Source organism: Centrocercus urophasianus, unplaced genomic scaffold (assembly GCF_019232065.1).
Source record: "Centrocercus urophasianus isolate 14NV4802_14NV808 unplaced genomic scaffold, USGS_Curo_1.0 seq_23, whole genome shotgun sequence".
NCBI classification, from domain to species: domain Eukaryota; kingdom Metazoa; phylum Chordata; class Aves; order Galliformes; family Phasianidae; genus Centrocercus; species Centrocercus urophasianus.
The window spans coordinates 15,867,721-15,893,929 of record NW_024884789.1 but is presented as its reverse complement, the minus strand read 5'-3'; the positions used below and the strand labels follow the sequence as shown (position 1 = coordinate 15,893,929).

The 26,209-nt window shown below is 45.4% G+C and overlaps 1 protein-coding gene and 1 long non-coding RNA gene across 5 annotated transcripts in view; one reads left to right on the top strand and one right to left on the bottom strand.

The window, feature by feature from the left end:
- The window catches only part of USP3 (ubiquitin specific peptidase 3), a 35,678-nt gene extending 12,127 nt beyond the window's left edge, over positions 1–23,551 (bottom strand). The window contains exons 1-5 of one of the 4 annotated variants that reach the window (XM_042823944.1): positions 23,444–23,551; positions 9,285–9,345; positions 6,945–7,076; positions 1,933–2,016; positions 353–434 (exon numbers count right to left, since the gene is read on the bottom strand). In XM_042823944.1, the coding sequence (XP_042679878.1) occupies positions 353–434; positions 1,933–2,016; positions 6,945–7,076; positions 9,285–9,345; positions 23,444–23,534 (450 nt within the window). In that variant the 5' untranslated portion in view covers positions 23,535–23,551. Of the gene's footprint in view, positions 1–352; positions 435–1,932; positions 2,017–6,944; positions 7,077–9,284; positions 9,346–11,656; positions 11,682–19,045; positions 19,074–22,971; positions 23,050–23,443 lie in introns of those variants that run through there. The other 3 variants (XM_042823945.1, XM_042823946.1, XM_042823947.1) reach the window with 3 other exon arrangements.
- Positions 23,552–23,760: 209 nt separating this feature from the next.
- Positions 23,761–25,730, top strand: LOC122163279. The gene is made up of 2 exons (XR_006169872.1): positions 23,761–24,519; positions 25,457–25,730. It is a non-coding gene; the product is annotated as an uncharacterized LOC122163279 (long non-coding RNA).
- Positions 25,731–26,209: the final 479 nt, after the last annotated feature.

Below are 26,209 nucleotides of genomic sequence, written 5' to 3'. Positions count from 1 at the left end.
TGTCTTCTTTCTGCGCTCTAAAATGAACAAAATAAATGCCCCGTCTGCTCAAAATAAAGTGAAATGAAAATAAAACCTTCCTTGTAGCTGTTTTAATCTCTTGAGTACTACCTGTTTTCCACCTCACTGATCTTAAGGAACAAAGAGAAGCTCAAAGTGTAGGCCAGCAGAAGTACAGCAGAGTATCAAATGTTATTTAATGAGAAGAGGCTCTTTCCTCAGTGTGGTCAGGAGATGAGGAAGACAAAATAAACCAGGGAGGAGTTGGTAGCTGGCTAAGTACTTTACATCTAGCCCAACTATAAACCTCAAAAGGTTTAGCAAAACTGTGTATTAGCTCTGTTATACTTACATTTACTTTTAGTAACTTGCTGTTCAGAGATGAGTTTTCCAATAGTTTTCTTTTCCTGTGTCTGTCTGATGTAAAGGCTGAACTGTTGGGAAACAAATAATACATGTTAGTATAAAACAAAATCTTGCAGGAAATGGACAACAGATAATCATCCCAATGTCATAACAGTTATCACATCTGCCATCAGTTGTCATTAAGACAGCAAAGAGCTTCTTGATCACATGTGCATTTCATAGTCTGAAAACAGAATGCATAGAGTACAGATGCACGTCCTATTTTCAACACCCAGGTCCAAGTTAACTGTGTTAGGCTATGCATAGTGCAGTGTGTGCCCTGAGACATCCCTTGTTACGTGCCACCTCTGATCTGAAATAGCCTTCATCTTCTCTCATGACCAACGGAGTGCTTAATAGAGAGTTTTCCATAAAATACTTCTGCTGGAAGAGTCATCCTGAACTCTGAGAAAGCCAGGACAAAGTGAAGTACTGAAGACCAGAAGCATCTGAAGTGCAGTCAGTGATGTATTGCACTTCTCTGACGTATAAATACACCAGGGTGCAACACCTGGGTAAGACTCACACAATGCCACAAGAACAACAGGTTTCTCTTTTCCACAGCACCAGAAATCAGGGCCCCTGGATTCTTCCACTCAGGACTAACAGAACTGTAGCACGTTCCAGCTTTTAGGCTTTGCTCTAATTCCGTTTTGTTTTTGAATTGAAAAGCCCTCCAAACATCCAAAAGCTGTCATCAGACACGATGGAATCCTCCACCATGACATCTGCCCAGGTGTGCTCTCACTGTGCCCACACAGCCCTACATCTCACCACATTAACGCTACTTATGAAGTCCCCAACACGCTGAGGAAGGACACAGACACTCTCTGGATCGCAGCGACTTCTCAGAGGAGTGCTGTTGGAACTCTGGGGCATTTCAGTACATCGGGAAGCACTGTATGCACATGCGCTTCCACTTAGGATTAGGGAAGATTTGCAAGCAAACTAGGAAAAAAAATATTTGCTATCTAGCATAGGCCACAGCATCTGCATCACAGAGATTACAGTATTTACTTTTCTATGGCAGAGAGCCAGAAAAAGTCACAGGAAACACATGTTTCTTCTGTACAGTTTAAGTTCATAAACTTTTCTTTGTCTTTCTGCTTGGAAACCAAACTATGCAAATAACACGAAAACTACTTTCCACCAACATTTCAGTTTCAGTTTCCTTGCTTCAGAAACTTTTTTTTTCTGCTTCTGATGAAACTGTGATTCTGTTCTGGAAATCCTGTCCTATTTCTAAGGAACAATATAGGGATTATTGACATGGGAGAAAGAAAACTAATGAATTTCTAAATTCCTGCACATGCAGCCTCTAAAGGCACAGCATATAAGAAACAAGATGTACATGATCAGCCAAACCTCTTCCATTCTGCTCCCCAGTGATGAAAAGGCATTTTTAGATACACACAGTATCACTCATATCGTGACCAAAACACATGTACTAAATATGCATAGAGAACAGAAATCCCTTTTAAATTCTGTCAGCCTACCCAAACCATAGGTAGTAAACACACCACTTACTTTTCCAAGTTCTGTAGGTGCTCTCTGACCTTCTGCACCAGCCCCAGCTTGGTATCATTCACTACAAAGTCATCACAGCGATAACTGCAAGAAGATTTATCAGAAGAAGGAACATATTTATACATACAAGCTTTAAGTAAAAATATCAAATCAATGTTAATCCAATTTCAGTGAAGTACTCCAGAGCAGTCATGCTGGAAGCACTGCAGCAATTCAGTGAAAATCACGAGGAGAGGGGAACACAACAACAACAAACTGAGCCTGGTTCCCTCTGACCAGTGCCTTACAGCAAGAGATGGTCCAGGCAACATTTCATTACTTGTTATTTATTTCTAGCTACTTCTTTATCAGAAAGCAGAAGCATTACCTATCACTCAACTTAGTACACTGTTCCAGTTAAGCAAAAACTCAAACTTGCCATGTCACTGAAAGCAGCAGCAGGCAACCCATGGAAGATTTATCGAAAGAGGAACTGATGTCAGTAAATAGAATATGAAGCTTCTAAATCAATGTGTAGCAGAAATCCATTTATTTGAAGACTGTAAAACTACCATTAAAGCCTCATGGGTTTGCCATCAAGAGCTGCTGAACCGATGTGCAGTGCTGGAGCTTCTGCCATGGAAAAAAGAGCAGGGAGGATGAATGAAGAGACATCGTGGTCCGTCCAGCTCACACCAGAGGGCCGTGGCAACTCACACCTTGTGTACAGCCACAAACACCACTCCTTCTCTCACTGTTTTTGTGCGTGCAAAAGCACAAACACAAAGAGAGCTGTGAGACACTTCCAAGGCAGGAGTGCAAAAATAACTGAGCTACAACAACAAACAAGCAAAAGCTGATCCCCACTGCCTCCAGGTGAGCGCAACGAGGAAAAGCAAAACAGTCTCTCAGCAGAAACAAGGTTGAAAAGAACCAAGCCACAGATATTTACAACAAATGCCTTTCTGTCGCTTACTGAGGATCCCAAATGATGCATAAAGAAATAAAACTTAAAAAAAAAAAAAAAAAAAAAAAGAAAAAAAAACACAACAAACCACCAAAACAAAAAGCCAACTGCTTCCCTCTGGTGGAGATGCTCCTAGTAATATGGGCTGTTGATGCTGCTTACTTGAGAGCTCACAGCCCAGCATTACAACACCTCGCTTTGCAACAACAGGGTGTCAGCAGCTCCAGACCTGCAGTCTGTACCACACACCACCATCACAAAAATTAAACACAAAAGCTTTAAGTAAAAATACCATAGCAGTGCTAAAGGTAGTAACAGTTCCTATGTAAACTATGGTTCAGTAAAGGATGACAGCAATCAGCAAGTTCTGTGATCTTCTACAAAGATTTCAGATTTCCATGGAATGCCATGGACTCTCTTATCCATAGCTAGCTCTTCTAACCATTTTTTGAAGGCAAGATGAATGTATACAGGGGCTGTACAAAAAGGCTGTACAAAAAAGGGGGGGGAAGGGAAGACAAGACCCCTTAAAACTAAGGAACAAATGCTGAAGCAGCATGGAACAGCCCAGGAAGTGGAGACAGCATTTCAGAGCATCTCACAGGGCCAGCCAACAAGCAGCTCACCAACAAGACAACCCATACTGAGGCATGAGAAACAGGAAGGCAAGACAAGACTTCACACCACATGCACCGGCTCACATGAGAGCAACGTGCATAAAATAAAGAGCAGAGAGACGCAGTGTGCTCCTCAGCCTTGCACAAAGGCTGCTCAGCTCTGGGGCCCTGGTAGCCCTGTGGCATCCAATGCAGCTCTGAGGGTCCGGCCTTTCTGTGAGGACAACCAGCTTACACTGGGCATCTTTAATAGCACAGCTCTCACTGCTCCCCTCCTTGTTTGGCACCGACTCCGCTATGAAACACATTCCCATCATCAGCTGGAGCAGATCCACGCTTCGTAAACTAATGAAGCTATCTCGACTATCAGGCACAACTGGAATTTACAACATTCTTTGCTGTGCAAACCTGTGATGTAGTACAAAGGCAACAGTACTGCCAATGTTAATTGAAACACTGAACTCATCAAGGGATTGCAGAGTTGGGAAAGTAATGCCCTTCCCATGGCAAGGAGCCTGCAAAGCAGCACCCAGGATGTCTGGTTTCTTCAAGGGCTCTTTCATCCACAAACAGAAACTTCATACAACTCTCAGAATTTCCAAACAGCGAACAGAGCAGCCGTAACTCTTAGATGTTAAGTAAGGAATCCACAGAAGAGCTATTGCTAGAGATGGATTTTTGAAAGCTCGACACAGTTTCGGAGGGAAAGAAGTTTGTGAATGTGTTCATTTCCCAGGCACATTTTAATTAGTCCTGTTCACTTCTGTCAACCATTTATGTTCATGCACAGGGACTGAAAGCAGAAAAGTTCACTGCAAGTCTAAGCTACCTTATTGCTGCAACTAGAAGAGCTGGTTTCACATCTGCACACCTGGACTTCCACTCTGAAATGCAATTACAGGGGACTGTTCTGGTTTTGGTGAGAATCAGATACAAAATTCAATAAACCACATTAGCTCCAGCAGTCACAGTGTTTCATCTCCTTGGACTGAAAGGGATGGCTGCAACAAACCCTGCACTGCGCTCTCGTGACTGCTAAAGAGAAGGATGGGATGCAATTAAATGCCTTCTCATTCTAACAGCCTCCACAGACATACTGCCACCACCCAGCTAAGGAACACAGCTACTGAGAATCCACAGGATGAAAGCAGAACAAGAGTTTTCTCCACACAGCTCAACAAAACTCCACAACTGAGAAGCAGAAGCACTGCAGAAAAGCCTCTCTGTCATCTTTATAGAAGGAAAATTTAATTAAGTCTTAGGATTGCATTTTCCTGACTTTCAAATTACTGAGGTTGCCCACACTGCTTTGCATAGAATATTGATTTTAAATAAAAGTTCCCTTGGAAGCAACATAATTGCATAAACATCCCAATATCTCACAGCTTCACATCTACACTGAAGAAGCTGGAAACAACACTTTAAAATTCCACCTCCAGCAGCTGGTTATGGCTGGAGCTCACCCAACCATTTCCTTCAGTGGCAAGCACTGGTTGACAGCAAGTCTTACAGAACTGCCCAAAGCACAGGGGCAGGCGTTGGTCCAAACGTTTTGTGCTGCATCTTCTTACATCTAAGCTCATTTCCATGGGGGTGGGGGGTGGAATACACACACACACACACACACACACACACACACACACACACGTGTTCATGTATGTATAAGCATACACAGGTATACACACACACATATATACAAGAGTATAACAAGAGTATACAAATCCAGGTATTTGTTTTCTGACAACCAAAAACCCCAAAATATTCTAACGAAAACAAAGATATGCTGCTTCTGAAACTCGCTCAGCTTCACATTGGCACAGCAGACTTGTAATCTGTCAGGGAATTATATGCAAGAGGAAGTCCCCACGGCAAAGCTCTCTGCAATTAGTTCCAGTTCAGCCACTGATGACTCAGCCTTCTGCTTTGATTACAGCAGAAGACAAATCACATGCTGAACTGCTCCTTCTGCCTTCTATTACAAATATGCTGCGAAACACCAGTGAGCTTCCAAACAGAGTGCCCACCCCCTCCTCACAAACGCATTCTGTTTCAATAACACGTCACTGTCCTCAGTTTGAGCACCATTCTTTGCAGTGCAAAATACCTAGGTTTGAGATGAGGTCAGCAGGGAGCTGTGCTGTGTACACACACAAAGCCTCTGCGAGTTCTGGCAGAGCAGGCATACACTGTTTGTCAGTGGAGATATGATCAAGATCTCCAATATCCCACTAGAATTCCTGCATACATTATTACTTTCGACGTGACTTAAAAAAAAAAAAAAAATCACAGCTCAGAATTCAGTTGTTAACAGCATTAATTGGGAAACTGGGATTAGCTTCCCACAGCTGTTCCAATGCTGGTAATATATGTGCATGTTACTACCTGGAAAAATACATGTTTTCACACAGGAATGGGCAAAACTGGTGGTCACTGATGTAAAATGCAGGAAAAAGCAAAGTCCCCATACATCATAAAGCCACTCCCATTTTACTTCCCTCTGAGTTTAACAACTCTACAGCTCCTGCCACTGCTACACACACTGCCCAAGTCATTTCTGAATTGCTCCAAGCAGAATTTCCTCAGGCAGAACACTTTAACTGTGGTTTTACTTGCAAGCAATAAAAACATTTGTTACAGAATTGTTCTTCATAAAATGGACACGCAAACTTCAGCTGATAGATTTTTTCCCCCATAAAGTACACAAAGATTTTCTGAACAAAGCAGTACCCACCCATGGAGCTCTGCATGTAAGCAATTTTACAGCACTGATCTCCCTAAGATCTGCACTATTTATGTCCTGCACATAGCAGCCTAGGCCATGCTTCTGTCAACAGAACCACTTCCATGATTCTGCTATTTAATCTTGTCAGAGAACTTGATGCTGCCTCCAAGCAGGATCCATCCCTCTCCCAAACTCACACAGAGCTCATACCAACTCACCATCCGACAGAGGCCTTTTTTTTCCCCAAAGTGAAGGAAAAAAAGCATATTGGAAACAAACAAACGTGCATTTACACATCTCACATTCACATCTCTTAGGCAGAATGTATGGCATGTTACTGAACTTACTGGTATTACAAATAAAGGATCCACGAACAGCTCATCCATTAGGTGAAAGGAGTAAAGTTACTGAACAGCAGCAATAAAAAGGCAGGTTCTAAACAAACCCAAACCACACATGTATGTGTATGTAACACACACATAACCCGCATAGTTATATTTACATCCAAAAGTTTGAACTAAGCCACTGAAGCACAGGAGTGCAGCCACAACCAATGCTACACAAGACATGCAAAAGCAGACGGTTATCTCATAACTGCTTTAAAGCAGTCAGGTCTGGAAATCAAGAGATGAAGTACATAATGATGTATATAACACTCCACAAGAGTTTAAAGCTTACAGCTTCCAGTATGTAAAAGGTTGTCAAATTACTGCATTGAAACTCTTACCAGTATGTACTGTAGCTACTGCAATCCATACACACAGTATGCTGAACTTTTTCTTGTTTTTCTGTTTTCTTATGATTGGTCATAGGAATCTGTGCATCTTCATAATGCTTTTTGGCGTGGCCATTCACATATCTAAAATACAGGGAGAAAAAAAAAGCGAGGCTTTGTAAACAATTATTTCACCAACATTTGGTGAACAAAGCAGAACAAAAATAACAAAATCCACCAGAACACATCACAACCTAACACACACGCAGTATCATAAAGCATTAAAACAGGCAATTCACCTACACAAAAACATCAGTCAACTTGATTTTTTTTAACCTGTTTACTCTCCCACTTTGTCCAGATCAGTTTTTCCACCGTCTTCATAGCAGCCACACACAGGCATCTCTGTACCTCTGCACCCAGGGCCAGCACATGGGCCCTCACCAGGCCCATGCACCTCCACAACCAAGGAGAGCACTGTTCCTGTTTTCCACACTCAGAATGTGGTTAGCTCTACATATTATTTTCCCATCTATTTTTCTTGGAGGTCTCCTTTGTTTTCCCACCCAGCACTCATTTCTTGTGTGATTACTTTAGCAGCATGGGTCACACAGGTGAGAAAAGAATCTGAAGTCCTACAGCTCTTTTGTTGGCACAGCGAGCATTCTCAAATCCAACTTGTGAGGTGTCTCCCCAGAAAGTCAAGCATCTTCAATTAATAAAAGTCATCACAAATGCAAGAGTCCCAAACATCAGCTGACAAGTAATTAACTCTTAGAAGTGCATAGCCAGACCAGAGGTGACTTCCACACCCCACACACTTCTTGCTTAATGCCAACTGCCAGGAGTTCTGCCCATCCCCACATGAAGGTTTTTCTGCTCTGGATTTGTACTCTCATGCAGGTACAAACAGTTCTGCTAATGCACTGTACTAGTGGAGCCATGTGGCCAGGGACACTGCTGTGCTGGCAGAAACCAGAGCAGACAGCCGTGCTTTTTGAGGTGGCTTTTTGGCTGACAGTGCAAATGACAGGTCTATGAAGCCACACTTCCACCAGAAATGTTCTGGTGTTGTAATTGGTTGGTAACATTCCCAGTGGGACCTGGAGGATGTATTTCAACCTCACCAAGTTTATTGACAGCGTCCCAGAACAAAAGCTCACACATCAGACACTAAATGGTAACACTGCCTACAGACTCAATATTTTATTCATCAGGAACATTTTTAGAGAAGCAGTTTTTCGACAGTTACCCTGACATATAAACAATAGCACTGACTGTCTCGTTCCCACAGAAATTCTTTCTGTGCTCCAGCGGATGCAAAATCAGTAGGTATGCCCTGAAGGAACCTGCAGAAGCCCGGACATGCCAGGATAACTGCTCTGTTCCAGAATTATACTGCTATATTTATGGTACTTTCTGCCTAAGCTGTGCCCAACTTGGATTTGAGGGTTTCCATCTTGAATGGGACCTGACGACTGCCCACAGCATTAGCTGCTCTTCAGAGACCTTCGTGGAATAATGGCTTGAGATTTTTCAGTACAAGAAAGACATTGAGATTTTGGAAAGGGTCCAGAGGAGGGCGACTAAGATGATCAGGGGGCTGGAGCACCTCCCCTATGAGGACAGGCTGAGGGAGTTGGGCTTGTTCAGCCTGGAGAAGAGAAGGCTGCGGGGTGACCTCATTGCAGCCTATCAATACCTGAAGGGAACCTACACCCACGAGGGGAGTAAACTCTTCAAAAGGGCTGACAACAGCAGGACTAGGGGAAATGGATCGAAGTTGAAGGAGGGAAGATTTAGGTTGGATGTTAGGGGGAAGTTCTATACAAGGAGAGTGGTTAGGCCCTGGAACGGGCTGCCCAGGGAGGTTGTGGATGCCCCGTCCTTGGATGTGTTTAAGGCCAGGTTGGACGGGGTCCTGGGCAACCTGATCTGAATGTGGATGTTTGGTGGCCCTGCTAGGCAGGGGGGTTGGAACTACATGATCCTTGAGGTCCCTTCCAACCCGGGTGATTCTGTGATTCTGTGAGATGGCAGGACCTCCAAGAGCACAAAGTCCCAGTGCCCAGCTGCAGGCAGGTTGCTAACCACGCACCCAGGGACTGAGCTGACCGATCACATCCAGCACTCAGGTCCGTTCTGGGCAGTAATTGTGCTGGGTACATTCTCCAGACTCTTAGAAGGCAGCAAAGAAGCATGTTTGGTGTAAGCACACAGCATCCAACAAAAACATGCAAGGCTTCCTTCAGGGAACAAAGGCATTTGGGAACCTCTTGAATGAACTGCCTCGGCCAAGCAAGCAAGCAGAGGTCTGGCTGAATAACTTCCACACCGATACTTGATACCCACCTTCCACAATGGACACTGGAGCACGTCAGACAGACCCACGGGCTTTTATTTGACCGGCACACTACAAAAGACAGAAAAAGAAAAGTGTCAAGGTTCTGCTATTACACTTACATAATCCACCTGGAGAGCAGTTACACAGAGCAGCAATCTGCTCATCAGCCCACACCGCAACAGCAGCACTGCTGCTAAGGCCCTCAGCCTTCTCTTTGGCCTGTTACAGCCCAATGAAGTTTTACATTTGTTGTTTGCATTCCATCTGTGTGAGGTCTACTTCATTTCTGTGTTGCATTTCAAAATATCAGAAGCCCAAGTTGTAAAAACAATGGGAATACTTAAAGCATTTATTTTCATTTGCAATAAGGCAGCTCACTCAGCACAGAAAAAGCATAAAAGCAGAGTTCTTCACTTCTGTTTCACAAAGCCTGTTACACAAGAAGCCGTTTCCACACATGAGAAAGCCTGGCCATGTGCTCAGCAGCACACAGATGAAGTACCGTGTCACACATGAAGATACATGCTGTTCCTGCAATAATTATGCCCGTGCTGCGTGCTGGTAAAGGCCTCATCCAGAAGGATTTTGGCCTCTCAGTCATGCACACATTGCTGAATGCTTCAAAAGCAGCACAGGGCTGTGCTCTGCAAATAAGACATGAGAAAACCACCTTACTGATAACCTGAGTTTTTAGCTATGTCTTCTAAGTCTAGAAAAGTGAAATTAACTTTGAAATGTTTAAGCAAAAGGTCTGGGTAAGAAGCAGGAGATACTAAAAACTGATGGAACACCATCCCAGGGTGGAAACACACAAACTGCACACCCCAACTCACCCCAACCCAGAACAGATGTCTCTAGTGTTCATGTTAACAGCAAAACAACCACACAAAGTCATCTGTGCAGGCAGAACGCAGAGAAACAACAAGGGAGATCAGCAGCCCACCAGACAGGTACAAACATCTGTGTAGGCCATTAACACAGTATTTACAGACATATCACTGCACTTTTAAATATTCAGGTAATGTGATGGAGAAGGAAAAATAAGAGGTGCACTTGTATAAGGACAAAAAGCAGCAATAGCTTCGATTTTCCCAAAAATACAAGAGCATAAAATACCACCTAATTTTTCTACACGTGATAAGTAACTGCCAGTCAAAGGCAATGGAGGGAGAGAAGAACAGGGCCAGTTCTGAATCAGAAGAGCAGTTAGTCACTACGTTAGGTATTTAAATGAGCTGGTATACTTTTCCATCATTAGATTTTGCCTTTTTTAGTTAAAATCAGATATAAAAAAAAAAACAAAAAAAACACGCTAACACTGCTTCCTGGAGAATTACTTTCTAGTCTGTACTTCTTATGACAAATAGTTGTATTTTAATTCGTGGGCCCAATCCATTGAATAAAGATTGTATTATGAGGAAAAAAGCACAATCATTTCTGCATGCTGTGAAACAGCTGTGCTTCCCCATCAGTGCCCCTTGGGCAGTGCTTTCAGCCCTTCAGTGAAGGCTGGAAGTTCCTTCAATTGCTGCAATTACTGCACTTGGGAAATCCATTTGCTCACACTGTCTCTGCTGTTGCTGGATTTTCAGCAGTGAAATCTCCCATTTCTCAAGCTGATGGCTCCCACCCTGTGATGGCAGTCTTGCTGTGGATGGCACAGCGCCAGGCAGAGCAGTTCTGCCCTATTCTTCAGGTGTAAGAGGAAGTTTGTCAAAATAGAAAAAGTTGATTAGGAAAATCCAAATTTTACTCTGACAAACAAGAGCAAACAAAGGGGAAATCGTGGCCATTGTTAGAACAAAACATGCAAAATGGACCACTGGTCTGACTTGATACTACTTCATTTCCCCGAATTACAGAAACTGAAAGGTAAAACATTAACCAGAAGGAAACAAAGACAAAAGCATTTGCATACTTAAACAGAGATATGGTATCAAATAGTTGCTTAAGTGCTGCATGAAAAAACAACCAATTACAAATCCACTTCCATCACCCTACATTTGCCTTGCCAGAAGCATGAAGCAGTCCTCCCAGGATGAAAATTCTGGCAGAGATCTCCCACCTGTTAACTAGCATCCCTGCTGTCCCTATGTCGTCACCTGTAGTTGGGATGGGTTCTCAATCTGGAAGCCCAGGAACCAGGATGCAAACTATTCTTCATTTCCTCTACATACCAGACTACTGCTGTGTCACATTCAGGTGCTGTAAGCACTGTGTGCCAAGGGAGTGCTGAGCTACACTGAGAGGGCTCCTCTTGCAGCACTCACACAGAGTGCATGCTCCACACCAGGCCTGCAACCATCCCACAAGCTGCATGCTGCCAAATAATATTGTTTTCTACTCTTTACATCAGAAAGCAGGGGAAAAAATGGCTCACTTGTTTGCTTCAGCTTTCAGGAGGAACTTTGCTCCAATTGCATCACATTAGAAGTGCGTAGTTTATCTTCTGCGCAAACATCTCCTCCCACAAAGAGCTCAAATAACATGGAAGTGACTCCCACGAAGATGAAACACAGCAGTATTGCATTTCTGACCTACAGCTGCTCTGTTCCATGGGGATTTTTGTTCCAAGTTGTGTAACTCCTTTTTGAAGGTTTCTGAGACCGCATTCTGCATTTCTGATGCTGGCTCAGACACCTGCCCTCCCAGCCTGACTTTCTAGGTACTCTTCAGACTCTGAAGCAGTTACTGTCCATTACTTGCTGTTAAGAAAGTAAGTTAGGCAGAAATTAGCCTTAATCATTAGCTAGGGCTCCAAAAAAACAGGTACAACAGAACACACAGCAAGAGGACAGGAGCTGCTCTGAGCTGCTCATAACCTAAATTAGGCTTTATCTGTAAAGAAAGCAGGGGCTGTTCCTTTCAAACATAGTGCTAACATGAAGGCACGTGGCTTCAGTGTGCAAACTCCTTCTCCATTCAGAGCACACTGCACCGCCCTGGAACATCACCCTTCAAACAGACCTCTAGTGTTAATTAAAACAACGAGGAGGGATGCACTTCACTAGCAGCCTCCAATTTGGAAGAGTTTTGTCCAACACACACCTTAACAACACAAAAACTCATCTGTGCTTGTTACCCTTTATTTAGTACCATACGAGCTGCGGCACACCAGTGGCTTTCTAAAGTGGAACCACCATGACCACGTGCAATGGTTCTCAGCTGCCCTGCTGAGCTGTACTTTAACAACAGCCCGAGCTGTAAGGCAAAGAAGGCTCTGACACACCAAGAGAGAAAGGAGAACAAACCTGCAGTGCCACAGGATTGTTCAAAACAGGGCACTGTTTGCCACTGCACTTTAATACTGGGTCATTCAGAAGGGCAAAAACTCTTTTTCCTCATGTAACAAGAAATGCAAATATCTTTTACAGAACGATCCAAACAAAACATGAATGCCTCTCTACCATACAGCCTACAGAGCCCTGTGCAAATGAAGAGCATCGATCCATCCCGAGAGAGGGCACAATCAATCACCACTACATACAGACGTCTCACACAGCTGCTCCTCCCTGTCCCTTCAGCTTTCACTTCCCATGAAGCACCCTGACAAACAACGTTCACCAAGTTGCGTCAAGCAGAACGGCTGTGACACAGCCAACGCGGCTGGCACTCACACAGGCCCCCACCCATCTTACCCTCACCATGACCCAAACGTTACTCCCGAGCCCTGGCCGCTTTTCTTCCTTGCAGAAAACAGACTCCGAGCACAGCCCTATGATGCAAGAAGGCTCCTGGCAAACCCTCTGCTCCTGCAGAACAGAGCTGCAGTTTTCTGATGTGGGAAAGCTGCAAGTACGCAGAAATGTACAAACAACCTAGGAAGAGCTAACAGTGCTGTTTAATAGCATGCGGCACCATTTAGAAGCTGGCAAAAGGAGGAACAGGATGAGCAGGAGGCAGGCATGAAGCAGTTTCTGCAGGGCAATATCCCTGTGGCACAGCTGATCTGCCATAGCCAGAGCAAAACTGACCCAATGCAACTGCTGAAGCACACCCATACCCCAGCTTTAATACAGCCCTTATTATATCGCTATGGAAAAGGTCACTTTTAAAATATCAGCGCCATCAAAGCAGTATTCTGGTCCTCAAGAGCACAAATGGAAATGAGAGTAGAGTCATTAAGCTATTTCCAACACTGCATCCTTTACAAAAATGGCCTGGACTTTGCACTCCAAAGGAGTGGTACCGACACGAACATCTTCCTGCTATAACCAGGCGGTTAAATTACACTGGCATAATGGCCTGCACAGAGACAGCTTCAGCCTCAATGGCCTTCCTCCAGTTCTGCATTTGTTGACATAATAGCTCAGCTATACTGATAAAAGCTGGACTGGAAAAGGGCACTGTTCCCGCAGCCGGTATCTGCACTAGCAGCAATATTTACATAGCTGTGGTTGCCCTGGCATACTGGTATCACGCTATGCAAACTGTCCCAGAAACAAGCACTTGGTCACACACACACACACGCCTGCTATACATACGCAGAGTATTGCTGTGTGTCTGTGCAGACATACGTGTGCATCAGCTCCCAAAGATTTATGTGACAGTGCTTTTCAGCATTCTGGAGAATTCAGACTTGCTCTTCCTTTCCCATACTTATAAACCGTTCTTCCTAACAACCCCTCCCTGCCCCAATTACCATTTTGCACCAAGGCATCATTATTCAGTCTTGCTCCAAAAAGATGCTGACCGATACTGCAAAAAGAGCTGGGCGGTTCCTATGAACACACCTAGCAGCCCAGGCACGCGTGTCACCTCACCTGCAGACAAGGGTAAGATATCCTAAAACTCAGCCCTCCACACACAGCTTTCAGGGAGACTTGCCAGAGCAGCTCTGAATTAACTGCCTAGAATTTCCCCAATGCAATATATAATATAGAGTATCAGGTATCTGAGAGAGGGAACTGTGAGAACCGGTATTCTAAGAACAACTGCTCCAGTCATCAGCCCATGAGAAACACCAAGGAGACAGCATGCCAGTTGATGCTCTCACTTGGGCTGGCACCGCAAAAAAGCTCTGCCCACCCCTTGGTCTGCAGCTCTGCAATGCCCTCTGGATGCAGACAGAGTGGGTAAAACATATGAGGAGCGTGATTTGCTGCGCACAATCTCCCTTCGTGCACAAGATGTGAATGCTTCAGGTTTAACAAGCTCACCTCCTACCAGTAAGCACTGCAGCAACCCTGCCACTTCCTCCTGCTGCACACAGTGCTCCGTATGATTGAGCAGTTAGCAGTTACTTCACAGCTCTAACCCTGCTGCAGCCTCTGTGGCAAGGAGCACACGTGTTCTACGCTCCAGATGGAACATCCAAACACTATGATTGAGACTGGAATTGAGGGTGTTCCACTTAAAATCACATTAGAGCCATGTGCACTCTTGCTCTGCGACCCATGAGCTCTGTAACCCACGGCTCATGCCACAGAACAGCTTCTAGGGGCACAAAGCAGAAGCCCTGCTCATCACACCACATCAGTCAAGACCGCAGCTGACCTGGGTATGAGCACCACCAGGCTCTTTGGCACTGACACAAGCCATGTATCAGCTGAAGCAAAGAAGCCTTCAAAACTACCCAAACACCAAGTTAAGCGACCATGGTGGCTGTTTTTGTGGGGGGCTGGGGAGGGCCAAACTGTACAGATCTGAAGGTACCTGTCCCACATGCAAGGAACTGTAAGCTAGCCACTTCCAGATGAGCAACTGAGTAATGAAATCCAAGTGACTGAAACAGGAAAATGCTACAGGAGTATTTTTCAACCTCTGAGTAGATTAATGTTGCCTTCTAGACAGAAAAAGCAGGAAAAAAAAGAACATGCCAGGCTTTGAATACAAGTGATGTGTACTACTCCTCAGTTACAGGCCAGACATTTTACTGCCTAGGTTTTAAAGAGTATTCCTACTTGTTTTCAAACCTAACTTCACATGAAGCTCTTCTTTCTATCCTACCTCTAGCACCATTACGAAAAGTTCAGAAATAGACTGAATTCATTCAAAACTACTGATATTAGAAAAATACATTTCCTGCCTAAAAATCTTTCAGGTGAAGTTCACTTGGCGTGACACTATTGGCTGTTTTAAGAAAAACCGCATTCTATTGAAAATGAAATCAAACAGAAGGGAGATCATTTTTAATTAGATTATTTAAATGCTGCTTCTAAGTCAGCCAGCACCCAGAAGCCACAGGAAAATTTAAGAAAATATTAAATGTAATTACATTAAATCAAACTAAGAGAATTTAGAAGGAAGCAAGGCTCCTGGCAGGCACTGCTGACAATCCAGGAATGCTAACCATTCTTTCAGCATTGCATACCCTTGTAAAGGGACATGCAAGGAAGTCCTGATCGTGTCAAGTCTTAGCCTACCTGAAATCACACCCAAAAGTACCAGAATTCAAGAGACTCTAAAGATGATAAAAAGATGCTGCCCTTACCTTAAAGCTATGGAAAAATAAGCAAACGTTTCTTCTGTTGCAATCTTTCGGCCAAAACCAGAAAGACTGAGTATTTATGAGAAAACAAATAAGTCATCTTGTGATAGCCTGAACTCATGGAACCAACTGCTATTTGTGCTCATGCATAACAATAAATGCAGCATTTCTTGCCCTCCTCAGTGAACAAAAGCGTTGCTCAGTCCCAAGTAAGGCATTTCACAGATGGTTACAGTGGACCACTCTGCTACAGTGGTAAAACACTTCTCATTGGAACATACTAAACAAGCAGTGGATTAGAACATAACAACGTGGGTAGGTAAAGCATTTTTCATAGAACCAGCAGGACAAGCAGGTCACTGAAGAGTTCACCACGCTTCTAACACCGAGCAATGTCTGTCAGAGTGCAACATGATTAGCTCCAGCTGCACTTCATTCACCTCCCACATCCATTACCCTCAACCATGAGGGCTACAGTTCAGCATTTTCACTGCGCTATTAGAATTCCACACTGAAAATCTTGCACTTCGGTAACCGCGCGCTTTTCGTTTGCCTGTAAAGTCAGTGCTGGAGAAGCAGATGGGTGGGAAAGGCAAACTTTCTGCATTCAATCCGTGCAAACAGACACACCAGCTCCGAGGAAGTGGTTAAACAAGCTCAAGGAGAAAGGCTTCAGATCACAAACAGAATCGAGACACAGAGCATGCTGTGCTTCCTCTGCTAGGGCGAAGGAAAGGTCACTTAACACTACTGATCAGACCCAATTATTCAGTCTGTAAAGCAAAAGTACACGTCTAGCAGTTTTTAATGCACAGACTACTTTGTTAATTAGTATTCACATTGAAATACACACACACATATATACACTTACATGTATGAAAATTGAACACTAGCCTTCACAGGAAAACAGATATTGTTCTGTATTACAGCAGTAACACGCAAAAAAAAAAAAAGTGATTCAATCTTTATGTTAGAGCAAGACAGAAATGAATTACACTAACAGTCACCCTCAGACAGCTGCCAGTAAAAGCACAGCAAAGCCAGAAGTATAATGTAATTTTCAAACCCTTAAGGAAAAGAATCTTCTTGAATCAGTCAGCAATCAATCTCGGGCCAAACGAGTCAAGCTGGGAGCAGGAGGGAACAAGGGGAAACAGCAAGAAGGCCTCTTGCTTTCCTTAGCTAATCTAGTTATGAATTTACTCATTTGTAGCACTTGCATTCAATTCCTATTTTCCTCATACTATGCAAAAGACTCATTTCTAACTCATATCTTAGGGGGCAAAATGCTCAGTGGGCAGAATATTATAGAAACTTTACAAACCAAACACAGGCAAACAAGTCCAAAAGGGCCATGGCAGTTGTGAGAGTACGCACTCGTATTCTGACATGGACTCACTGCACTCAGACTGCATTCTAAGAGGTACATACAACTCGCCTTAAAAAACAACTAAATCAATACCTGCCCATTTGGTTCTGATGAGGACCCACCCCCAAGCCCAGCACCTTTCTGCTCCCAAGCGAAACAGCCGTCTGGTGCAACACTGCGAGGGGGAAATAGCCCAACGTTGGGAAGAATTATCTTATTTGGGCAGGCTGCCTGCGGTTAGCGGGACTGGATTCAAGTGGGTAATCAGATCTGTCAAAGGAATTTCAGAGCTACATTTTCAAGATCCAAAACCAAATATTCCAAAGGAGGAAAAAAAAAAAAAAAAGCATTGCGTTGGCATACCAGTAGAGGTTGCTGAATGTGAAGCACATTTACCATGTCAGCTACGCTTCAAGAAGCCCTCTTATTATCAAGGAAATGGAGGGCAGAATTTTACACGGTCCCAGTAACAAGGATACCATAAAGCAGTATTTGACCTGATACTATTCAGATTCACTCCACAAAAACAACTGTTTCCTCTGATAATCCCAAAACACCTATCAGAAAAGCCTCAACTAGTTTTCTGAATTTCTGTAGCAGCTGTGCTTTCTAACCTCCATGGACTGCCATCATTTTGCGTGGCCTTTAACCACTCTTAGCTACCCGAAAGACATTTATAACCAACAAAACAGAAAGTGATGCAGGAACAGGTTACTAAGAGCAGCACAGACCAAGTGAGAAATGGCTCAAAGCTTTATTTCCCTCCAAACATTGTCTGAAACTTTCACTACAAACCTCAGGCACAGATGTAACAAAAAATTCACTATTCTATTGGCCTCAGCACCCTGCAGCCCTATGCCTGACTATCAGAAAAATGGAGCAACAATAAAGCTCTGGGTCAGTTCTTGTTTTGTTTTCTATTTGCTTTTTGCATTTCTAATTTTTTTTTTTTTTTAAACCATTTGCACATCTTGAAGGGATTAGGAGAAGCAGGTGAACATTATTGTCCTGATTACACTTAAACCAGCTGTGGTGAGATCTGAACTAATGTGTAGCTAAGGCAAGAGCATGCCAGGCTCAATGCAGTCTGTCCTGCCTCTCTATCACACTTCCAGAGCATCCTGTCTCCTTACCATGATGGTGCACTTGGAAGAGTTAATTTGGAATCCTCAGGAGTAAAATCTGCCCCTCAAAATTTAGCATCAAGATCCTCATGAAGATTAGAATTAGTTTCTAAACAAAGGCAATGGATTAGATGTTTGCATACTGCCTTCCTCTGGAGCAGTTTCTTTCATCAGCTAACATTCAAGTTTTGATTGGGATTTTGTTGAGTAGAATAAAAGAAACTTTACAAAAGAAAGCCTAGAAAACATGAAGCATCATCAATTCACATTGTTGGGTTGTTTTTTTGTTTTTTTTTACTCAAATGTTCTTTTAAAAATGCCAAGTATCTGAAATCAAACACTCCTCTTTTCATACTGCAGAGGAAAACAAGGTCCAGCCTATGAGACTGAAACCAAGACTCTGACCTCACCTCAACAAAGAGAAATCTTCCTAAAAAACATGTCCCAAAGCACTGCATTCTATCATACAGATTATGATAGCAATTGTCCCATACATAAGCAACAGATTCAAATGGAAAAAAAAATGTTCACAGTTTTAATGAAAACAAGACTGAGTCTAAAACAATACAAGCCAAAGCTAATAAGCTTTACTTGAAAACAGCCAGGGAATGAGCTTAAGGAGATACAACAGCCTATGAAGTCTGAAAAATAACTAAGAAGCATTCCTGCATTGCATTAACCCAAAGAAATGGATGAACAACTATTCAACCTCAGAACATGACTGAATAAAAGAGGTTAAAAAAAAAAATAATAATCAAATGTCTTTATCAGGTCAAACTCATTGTCCAGACATAGGAAAGACGAGAGATCACCTTCGTACACAGACCATTACGTCCACAAGCTTACCCTGAGTCTGCATGCTGCTGACTGGTCATAGGAACAAAGCTCTCCCTACCTCTTCCACTTTCAGCAAGTTCTCTTTCTTCCCATCTTCTGCTAAAAATGGAAGAAGAAACAAGGATCTCTAGTAACAAAAGGAAAAAGACAAAAAACTCACAGAGATGGTGAAGAAGCACAAGAACTGGGATGGAAAGAGAACCAGTGATGGCTAAAGTCTGCACACCTGGGCTTTTGTGGTGCTTTTCTTATGGCCCTGATAACAACAGCCCCACAGCCTGGCAGAACACTCCAGCAAACCCCAACACAGTGTAACTCATGTAGCTGGAGACATCCTCCAAAGACCACAACAGTGGTGGGCTCTCCTACTCAGTCCAAAACATTTGCATTCACACAAATCAAGTGTTCAGTGACATCTGGGGTAATTCTGATCTTTAAAAAAAAAACAAAAAAGCAAAAACCCACATTTTGAAAATTACCTTAAAAAAGAAAAATGTTACAATTCAGCATGCAGATCTCTACGGTAATCAATCTGCTCCCTTGTATGTGCTCTTTTCCATAGTTTTTCTAGTCCCAGCGTCATTTGAAATGCCACAACATGTGTTTCTGACCTACTGCAAAATTACAGCTCTCATTCAACAGAAATTAGAATGCAAGAAACAGATGTCAGGCAAGGACCTATTGCTGTAGCAGGAAATACCACTCTGCAGCCAGAACTGCTCTTCGATTGCTAACAAAATTACACTACTGAAAAGAAAAAAAAAAAAAGATATTCTGAAACACAAGTCTTAAATGTGCTCCAGAAGTGCAATTCTCCTGTAAATCTAATTCACTGGATCTCAGTCTCAGCAGACACAATTCTGTCCGTCTATCACAGTTCTTCTATAGAAATAACTTCAACTCCACATCAACCAACCGATGCGTTCAACTCAGCCATGCAGAAAGAAGTTGACAAAATCCTTCAGACTTGCACAAGTGCGATAAAAGACTGCAGTCTCGCTGAGGTGAGGCACAGCTCCCCGCGGTTTCACGAGCCTATCAGAAGTTGTTGGGCAACGCCACATCCGAGCTGTTCCACAGTGCTTCTCATAGCTGCATGATCTGCACAGCAGCGCCGAAGGTGCGGCACATCACACCAACGGTGATGCTCCACAGCGCTCTTGCCAATGCCTCCAGCTACTCTGCTTCCAACTTCAGCGTTAGTCTCAGAAATGGAGGCCCGTGGAATCAGCAGGCATCTGCACGCAGTATGTCACTGCTCTAATTTAAAGCAATTTTTAGTTTCTGTACCATCTTTAGTCCACATATGAATTTTGTCTCCTCTTAAATGCCCCATTACAGCAGCTGCAACAGCAGCCTTACCTCTGGATCTTCAAAAATGTGTCCTGTGCTCTTTTGACAGCCCTAAAGCTCCCAGAGCAAATGCACACTGCTTTCTGTATTGCTATGCAGAGCACCCATGACAGGACTGAATACTGAGGAAAACAGGCTTTCCTTCACAGAAGTGCTTAAAACTCTAACTACACACTGGTAACAGCAGCTCTTCAAAAGAGCACAGACCATTGCTCTTTAACCTGGAGCAGAAAGATTCATACTTGACCAGCACACCTGCCATCAGCGCCTGCCCTTGCTGCTTCCTCAGAACCTCGTTAACAATGCTGCAGGTAGCTTCTGGGGGAACTGACTTAGGCCAAACGAGTAATTCAGGCTGGTGTACATGCTTCTCAATTCCCTAACCTTGGTAAAGCTGGCTTCCAAATACCAGCTTCCAATGCAGCACCATTCCACAGTACAGTCATAAGCCTCCACAAGATTCAGAAGTGCATTCCTATTACCCTGTGCAGTACTGCTGCCATCGAGAGCATTTACAGAATAGAGGAAGAGGTGAATCACAAACGTCTGTCACTAACTCTGTGTGACAATTCCAGGCCCTCAAATCGCAGTCAAGATAGTGACAAAAATAGCCACTGTTGGTCTGAAGTGTGAACACACTCTCCCACCCATGGGCACTGCATTGCTATCAGTGACCAGCCAGCCATGCTTCCTGCATCGCTATCTTCACCCGCGCTCCTTTTCTGGAAAGGTCAGCAGTACTCAGCAGAGGACGGGCCGCGAGGTCTGAGTCATTCTGAGACAATGCGCAAGGTGTCAGATGCTGTATAATTACACTTTGCACAAAATTACCTTTAAACGTTTTTCTGCAGCTGAAGCAACAACATCAACAAAGAGAATCGAGTCCACAGGACCTTGGAAAACAGCATCAAAGGCAATGGGAAATGCATTACATTTTTACAAGATGTTTATGTCACTTTATTTAATTGTACGTTACCAAGCTGCAGTGAGTAAGAAGTTGCATTTACTGTGGACAGACAGAAACCACTATCACGTATCTCTCAAAACTAATCTCCCTGAAACAAGCACAGACAAGAAACAGAGAGCACTCTATACTTTTAGGAAGCAAACCTAACAACATACACCAGCAGCTGTAGCTCAGAAGGAATGCACTGCATTTTACCAGATGAGTAAGAACACAAAAGTCATTTCTGAAAATAATTATTTTTGATTAAGCTGACACAAGCCTGCTGTTTGCCCATTACAGTGTTGGAGATTCAGCATACCGACATTCTTTCTTACCTAGTAGTTCTCTATGCAAGCTCTGTGCGACTCCTTAATGTGATGGACTTTATTACAAGCACAGTGACGGGAGGCACTCCTTGAGGCACAGCATCATTACAGATCTGCTTGTTCCCCATGAGCCCAGCTCCCTCCTCCTGCCCCCAGACACTGGCAAACCGCCGCATGCTCAGCAACCCCCTTCTGGGCAAACACCTCTGACTGACAGAGAAAACGCTGTTCTGACTGCTGACCTTTTTCCACTTGGGAACATGCCCAGCAGGACCCTGTACCTGCAAACTGGCCTATTTTTAAAGCTGAGAAGCTCTATGAATAGCCGAGGATATGTTTTTAGTTAATCTACTTGAAGCTCTCCGCAGGGTGGTTCCCTACTGCCACGTGCTTCTGGATGACACCTCTGCTCACCCAACAGCCTGCAGATAACAGAGTTACTGAGTCAGGTGTCTCGTGAAGAACTTTTTAATAAAGAAACACAACAACAAAAAAAAAAAAAAAGCAAGTTTTCCTGCACTCCTTCTTTTCTTCAAACCACTCACGGGGATTATTCCCCTACAAAGCGTCCTCCCCCTGTAACCACAGCACTGCAGTGACGGCGCTGGTTCTGCCACAGGAAGCAGCAGCACCACACCTCGGCTCCAGGAAGCTGCCACCGCGGGAGAGAACTCGGGCAGCACACTTCCCACACTACAGCACAGATTCTGCTAGACAAAGGACAGCCACCTTTCCTTAAAAACGGGAACAACCTTAAAACACAGCCAACACGTCCCTCCATCTGTCATTTCCACCCGCAAGGCTCTGCGTGCTGCCACGCACACAGCAGTGCAGTGCTGCTGCTGGGAGCAGACCCAGCCGCGACCACGCATGCCGGGCTGCTCGCGCTTTAGCGCCGAGAAGAACTGCCCCCGCTGCGGCTGGGACGGACAGAAACGCACCAAAATCAGAGCCACCACCGCAGGCTGTCAGTGCAGCCGTCCTTCCAAAGGCTGCATTTTTAACACCGGGACGCGGAAACTTCGTAGGCAAAGCCCTCCAACAACAGCACCGCGCGACCGGTGCGAGGGCGGTTTTGCGCGTTATGGAAGCGGCGAACAAAGAGCCCCGCGGGGAGCTCCGCACGGCCCGCAGCGAGCCCCGCTTCGGCCGCTCCTCGGCTGTCGGGGAGACCCGCGCCCCAGCACCTCGGCACGCCGCTTTCAGCTGCGCTCCGTAAAGCGCTTCCAAACGCATCTACTTAAGGAAAAAAAAAAAAAAAAAAAAAGAAGTAATCTGGGGTAGCCGAAAGCCGCACCGGCAGCACGCACCGCGCCGAGGCACGCAGCTCCCGGGGCGAACAAAAGCTCCACGATCCCGCATTCCTCCGCGCCCGCGGGAGCGGGGGGGCGCGGGCCGAAGGGGCCGCGGGCACGGCGCGCACACAAAGTCCGCCGAGGGCCGAGGCTGCGCTCCGCCCCGCACAAAGCCGGGCCCGGCCCGGGAGCGCAGCCGCCGAGCCCTCGCCCTCCGCCCGCCGGGACACGCGGCAGCCGCTCGGCCGCGTGGACGGGATCTCCCCCGGCCCGCCGCCTCCTTCCCACCTCTCGCGGGGAGGGCCCTGAGCCGCACCTCCCGCCGAGGGTCCCGCGCTTCGGGGGGGTCGGGGTGTGCGCGGGGCGGCGGCCGCGGGGAACAAAGGAGCGGCAGTGCCCGGGAGAGGCTCTCGGCCGCCGCCCCCCGCCGCGCTCGGGCCGGGCCGCCTCGGGCCGGGAGCGGTGTTAGGCCGCGCGGAGCACTCACCGCTGCAGCACCAGGAGGAGGGCGAGCCCTGCGGGAACTTGGCCGAGTCGGGCGCAATGCAGACGCTGGAGCCGAGGTGCGGGCACTCCATGACGGCGGGGCGCGGCGGGCGGCTCCTCGCGGCTCTACGACGGCGGCGGCGCCCCGCGCACAACAGCCATCTTAAGGCCGGGCCCGCGATCCGCGCGCCGGGCTTTGCGGGTAGCCGCCTCCCGTCCGCTCCCTCGGACCGGACCGCCCCCCGCCGGGCTTTGCGAGCAGCCGCCCCCCGTGCCGGCTGGGCGGTGCTGACGCGCGGCACTGGGGCTGGCCGGGCCGCTCCGCCCCGCGCCTGTGCTGCATTGGGCTGTGCGGGAGCGGTGCGTGGGGAGCACCGGCACTCGGCGCCCCGTGTCAGATGCAGCACAGATCCACCACCGCAACGCCCCAGGAACAGGGGAGCTTTTTAATCCCTTAATCTGCTTCATTACCGTGACTCCTGCGCGGTGATATCGCACCTTTTCTCTGCCCCAACCAATGTGAAATAAATAGGATCGGTCTCACAACCCCGCTGCAGTACGACTGTTGCTGCACGTACTGATTTGTTGGCTACGATATTTTACGTGTTCTATACCGTACGTGCAAATGTGGACTTCATGGGAGCTCGTTCTCAGGGGGCTTCGCCACCAGCAGGAAGCACCTCCGGCTGTAACAGTCTGCCAGCGAACATCGCCCTGTTAGCACAGAACACGAGCCTCGTAGGACCTTTCAGACAAAGGTGAAAATGCACGATTCGTGGCAGCAAAGCTAATGAGCACAGGGGACCATGAAGAAAAATACCCTGTAAAATGCCAAGAGTTACATGGGCAATGTACCGCTTTCTACGAGACTTCCTCTTTTCATTCCGGAAGGCAGCAAACTTCTCACAGAAAAAAAACAAACGTGGCTTTGCTTTAAGAGGTTCTGACTATTAGCTGTACAGCGTGACTGTTCATCCTGCAGTACTATGCAGGAAGAAAAGCGTCTCTTCTCCCCTGCTGTGGAATTATTAAGATCACCATAACAAAGGAACAAAAGGAGCCCGGACTTGCAGGAAGGTCAGTAAAGGCCACTTAAGGGCCTTGAGCAGCGCTTCCTGCAGCGGCAGACACTTACGCTTTGACTTCCCTAAGTACAGAGGTGTCAACTCACCAACACAGCCCCTCCTCTTCCACTCTTAGGAGCCATAGCCATAGGGACTGTGGCACTTTGCTCCTCTGCGTGGTAATGGCAGAATTTATTCTTCCTTTCATTTGCTGTCTGACAGTGCGATCTTGCCCAAATATTTGCCCATTTCTTGGTTTTAATTGCCATGTTTATTCCAAATGTGGTAGCTCACATTCATCCCATGTAGGGGGAAAACTGGAATAGAAGCCCCAGGTATTATTTTCCTTTTCAGTTTGTTCATTCAGCAAGGTTCACTGAGGAAAAAGAAAACACATTTAATTTGGAACTGGAGCCCCATCTCTTTCTCCCATCCTTCCTCAGCTCAGTCCAGTTTAGATGATAGCTAAGATAACTCCTGAAGTGCCTTCAGTTACTGCACTCATAACGGGTGCAAATCACTGCATAACAGGGACCTGTGAGTCAGCATTTTAAGTTAGAAATTTCCATTTAATATAGTATGTCATCAGCTCTACTGCGAGAGATTCCATACGGTGTCCTCTTGTCAGATATATGTAATCATCCATCTGTGCTATAGGCTCCATCTAAGTTTAGAATTTGGCCCTAAAATGGTATCCTGCATACACACCTACAATTTACTGTGGGTAGTTTTGCCTGGGGGGTTCTTTAGTTCTGTTGTATTTCTCAGGGATAAAACTTTGGTCTAAAATATTTGAAAATATTAACCTGTGTGTGTACTATGATTTGAACTGAATATGCAAAAGCAGAAGTTAACGTGATCTTGGCTTCCTTCAAAATCACTGGGTGGACATCGTTCAGGGGACCAAGTGAAGCAGTTGTTGCCTCGAATGACTTCCTTGTTTGCTGTAGGAATTGGAGTGAGTGGATGGAATGGAGAAGGAAGACACTGGAGGAGTGGAATGGATGCTATCCTGAGGAACTAGAATCTGTCTTCACCAGAAAATTCTTGAGTGATGCAGGGGAAGGTATTTAAACCAAAATTTTAATTGTCTGCTTAAGTTAAAGGTCAAATCTCCTTCCTGACTGCAGCTGAAGAAAAGAGGCCAGCTCTGTCCAGAGCACAAATGTTGGAGTCCTCCTATCTCTCCCAGCTAAAATTTCTGAATTAAATACATAGAGATAATATCCTCTCCCACAGCATGCTTCTTCTTTTCTAAGTGGTGAACTCAGCACATGTAGAGAGAGATTGGCACACGTACCAAGTTTAAAAGGTTGTTAGCAGACCTTCTGTTCTGAGCACAAAAAGCAATAAACACTCTGAGAACACCAAATGCCTCTCCAGACCTAGCAAAGGCATGTGAGATTGCACTTCCACCTCTGTGTATCGCACCCAAAGAGCAGACAGTTCTCTGCGTTCCCAGAAGTGTACAGGTGCAACGCTCAGTTACAGTGGTGATAGCAATGTGGACAGTACAGAAACCTGCAAGGAAGTGAATTATTTACTCTGTGGATGCAACTCCGAGGCAGACAGCTGGCCTGAAAAAATCAATAGAAACCATCAGGATGTGGCTAAGTAATAACACCGGGTCTTGGCTTAATAAAACCCTTACCAGAGGCTGGTCTGGCACTCAGAGAGATACATACCATCTGTGCAATGAGCAG